This window comes from Mus pahari, chromosome 3 (assembly GCF_900095145.1).
Source record: "Mus pahari chromosome 3, PAHARI_EIJ_v1.1, whole genome shotgun sequence".
NCBI classification, from domain to species: Eukaryota; Metazoa; Chordata; class Mammalia; order Rodentia; family Muridae; genus Mus; species Mus pahari.
This window is the reverse complement of record NC_034592.1, coordinates 18,887,329-18,889,934: the sequence shown is the minus strand read 5'-3', so window position 1 is coordinate 18,889,934 and position 2,606 is coordinate 18,887,329. Positions and strand designations below refer to the sequence as shown.

The following is a 2,606-nucleotide window of genomic DNA, read 5'->3' as shown; positions in this document are numbered from 1 at the left end:
CTCTCTCTCTCTCTCTCTCTCACATGCTTTTCCCAAGAAAAGGAAACAGCTCCCTTGAAAGAGCCTTTCCATGATAACCTTAGCTTGTGGTGGATCCCAGACTGTTACTGAACATTTCGCTGTTATTCCTGTCCTCTAGGACCTACTTGGGTGGCTCGGTGGAGGATGGACAATGACCACACACACACACACACACACACACACACACACACACACACACACACTACTTCTACCAGGGTTTTCTGAGACACAGGCAAATGAAATTACTAACAAGATGGTTTTCAAAAGGCCAAGCCAACTGGATATGACCCCTGCCTATAGGTATCAGATGAATTTAATCTCTTGATACTGTCCACGAGCTGGGTGGAGTGTGGGGGTGCCTACCATTCTAAGCAGCTACTAGTAAAGGAGAGCCAACTGCTCCACTGGTCATCATGCTGCAATCCTAGAACCCCGAGCAGCGGTTCTCAACCCGAGGGATGGGACCTCCACAGGGTAACTAACAGCTGTATCTCAGCTATTAACATTGTTAAGTCATAACAGTAGCAGCATAACTATGAAGTAGCAATGAACTAATGTTGTGGTTGAGGGTCACGAGGACACGAGGACCTGCGTGTATTTATTAAAGGACTGCAGTGTTAGGAAGGTTTAGCACCGCTGACCTAGAGGCTGAAGCTAGAGGGTCATAAGGTAGAGGCGGTCTGGGTCAGTGGTCTCAAACTAAAACCGAAGCCCTTCACTGTCCCTACCATCCAGTCATCTGAAATACACGGACACAAGAGAGTAAGATCTTAAAGGAGGACAGACACTCTTCCAAGTTGGGGTCACTACAAGTCCTGAGGGTTGGTGCTGGTAACACCCACTCCAGCTCCCAAGGACACACAGGCAGGTCTGATATCTGGGTGGAAACAGCCCAAGACACATTCCCTGTTCCCTGTTAGAAGAAATGGGGGTGGGGATTGGAGGGTGGGAGACACAACCCTGGGGAAAAGACATCTTCCTATGCTGTCAAATGAACACTGAAGGAAAACACAAAAGCCAATGTCAAACACAAGTCCTGTTGGCAGCAAATTCCAGCTCAGTGCTCCTAGGGAGGCCAGCCAAGACAAGGCGGTCCCATGGCCTACTCTGCCCGCTCCCTCCTGGCTCTCAGGAAGGAAGGCATTATGCAGGCAGGAATGAGGCTTTCACCCAATGCTCCAAACTGCCCCCAAATGGTTAGGCACTAACAGCAATCTCTGTTCCCCCACAGGCTGAATGCACTGCTCAAAGGCTCCCATGCTGTCCACAAAGATTCAGTGCCCACAGCCAGTGAGGGAAAGGCTGTCTCATGTCAGAAAGCACTCTGCAGCAGGCATGAGCATGAGTGTTGGTGACTTATCCAGGACCAAGTTTATCCCAGTCCACAGAAAACAGCAAAGGCTCACCCCTTCCCTCCCAGCCTCTAACAGGCTGAGTGGTGGGTCTAATTTCCTGTCCACAACTCCAACATGCTTTGACTCCGTGATGACAAGTCAAGTCAGGGACCCCAGAGATGCCTTGAATATAGGTCTGAAGGGTGGCATTTCCTCCTCTGAGCAGCTGCAGGGGACAGAAAAGCCGCCTCTTACCTTTGCCTATCACAAGGCCGCACTTATCAGCTGGCACTGTGTACGTAATCTCCTGGACGCCCCCAGGAGTGCCCACACTCCAGTCACTACGGCCCCGGCCTCTTCCTCTTGCTACCGTGAGGCCACCAAGGATCTCTCTTTCCTGGTAAGGGAAAAAGGTGACAGTGAAGCCTTTGGCTGTCAGCAGCACACTCATGCTTCCTGGAGAGAAGGTGAAATAATGGCAGGGTATGACACATCTGACTCTCAACATCTCAGACTCGGAAGCTTGCATTCAGAATACAATCAACAACACTGTGTTATAAAAAGACACATATGGGCATCCACACAGCAGCTACATACCTGCCTATAACAGGAAGCCAAAGACTCGGGGCTGAAGCCTGGGACCTTCTGAATTTTCATTTCAGGGCCCTCAAGATAAGGCCTTACTTGAAGCTGAGGCTAACTTTGGTTGGTCTGTTGGAGCAGATAATGGCTGCTCAAGAGCTACCAGCATCTGGAAGTGGCAGGATGGGTAATGTGTAACCTAACTCCTCTACAAGGCTGCTCACTACACAGGGCAATCTAGTCACTGCACTGTAAACTATAACACCTTGCTCTCAGGCCAGCAGAAAAGCTAATAGGATTTTTTAAAAAAAAGTTCTTGTGCTGGTGAGATGGCTCAGTGGGTTAAGACTGCTGCCCTGATTTCGATCCCTGAGACCCACTCACCTGGTGGAAGGAGAGATCCAAATCCTCCAAGTTGTCCTTTGACCTCCACACACAGTCCATTACATATAACATGCACATACAAGGATAAGTGCAAACACAATAAAAAATATGTACTTATAAAAAAGTAGTTTTATCAGCCAGGCCTGGTGGCACACGCCTTTAATCCCAGCAATTGGGAGGCAGAGGCAGGTGAATTTCTGAGTTCGAGGCCAGCCTGGTCTACAGAGTGAGTTCCTGGAGAGCCAGGGCTACACAGAGAAACCCTGTCTCGAAAAACCAAAAAAA

At 49.3% G+C, this 2,606-nt stretch overlaps 1 protein-coding gene across 4 annotated transcripts in view; it reads right to left on the bottom strand.

The window, feature by feature from the left end:
- Window positions 1–2,606, bottom strand: part of Fubp3 (far upstream element binding protein 3) — a 44,764-nt gene that overhangs the window by 6,760 nt on the left and 35,398 nt on the right. For all 4 annotated transcript variants that reach the window (XM_021192843.2, XM_021192842.2, XM_029536282.1 and 1 more), the window contains exon 12: window positions 1,611–1,752. In XM_021192843.2, coding sequence (XP_021048502.1) covers window positions 1,611–1,752 — 142 coding nt within the window. The remainder of the gene's footprint in view (window positions 1–1,610; window positions 1,753–2,606) is intronic.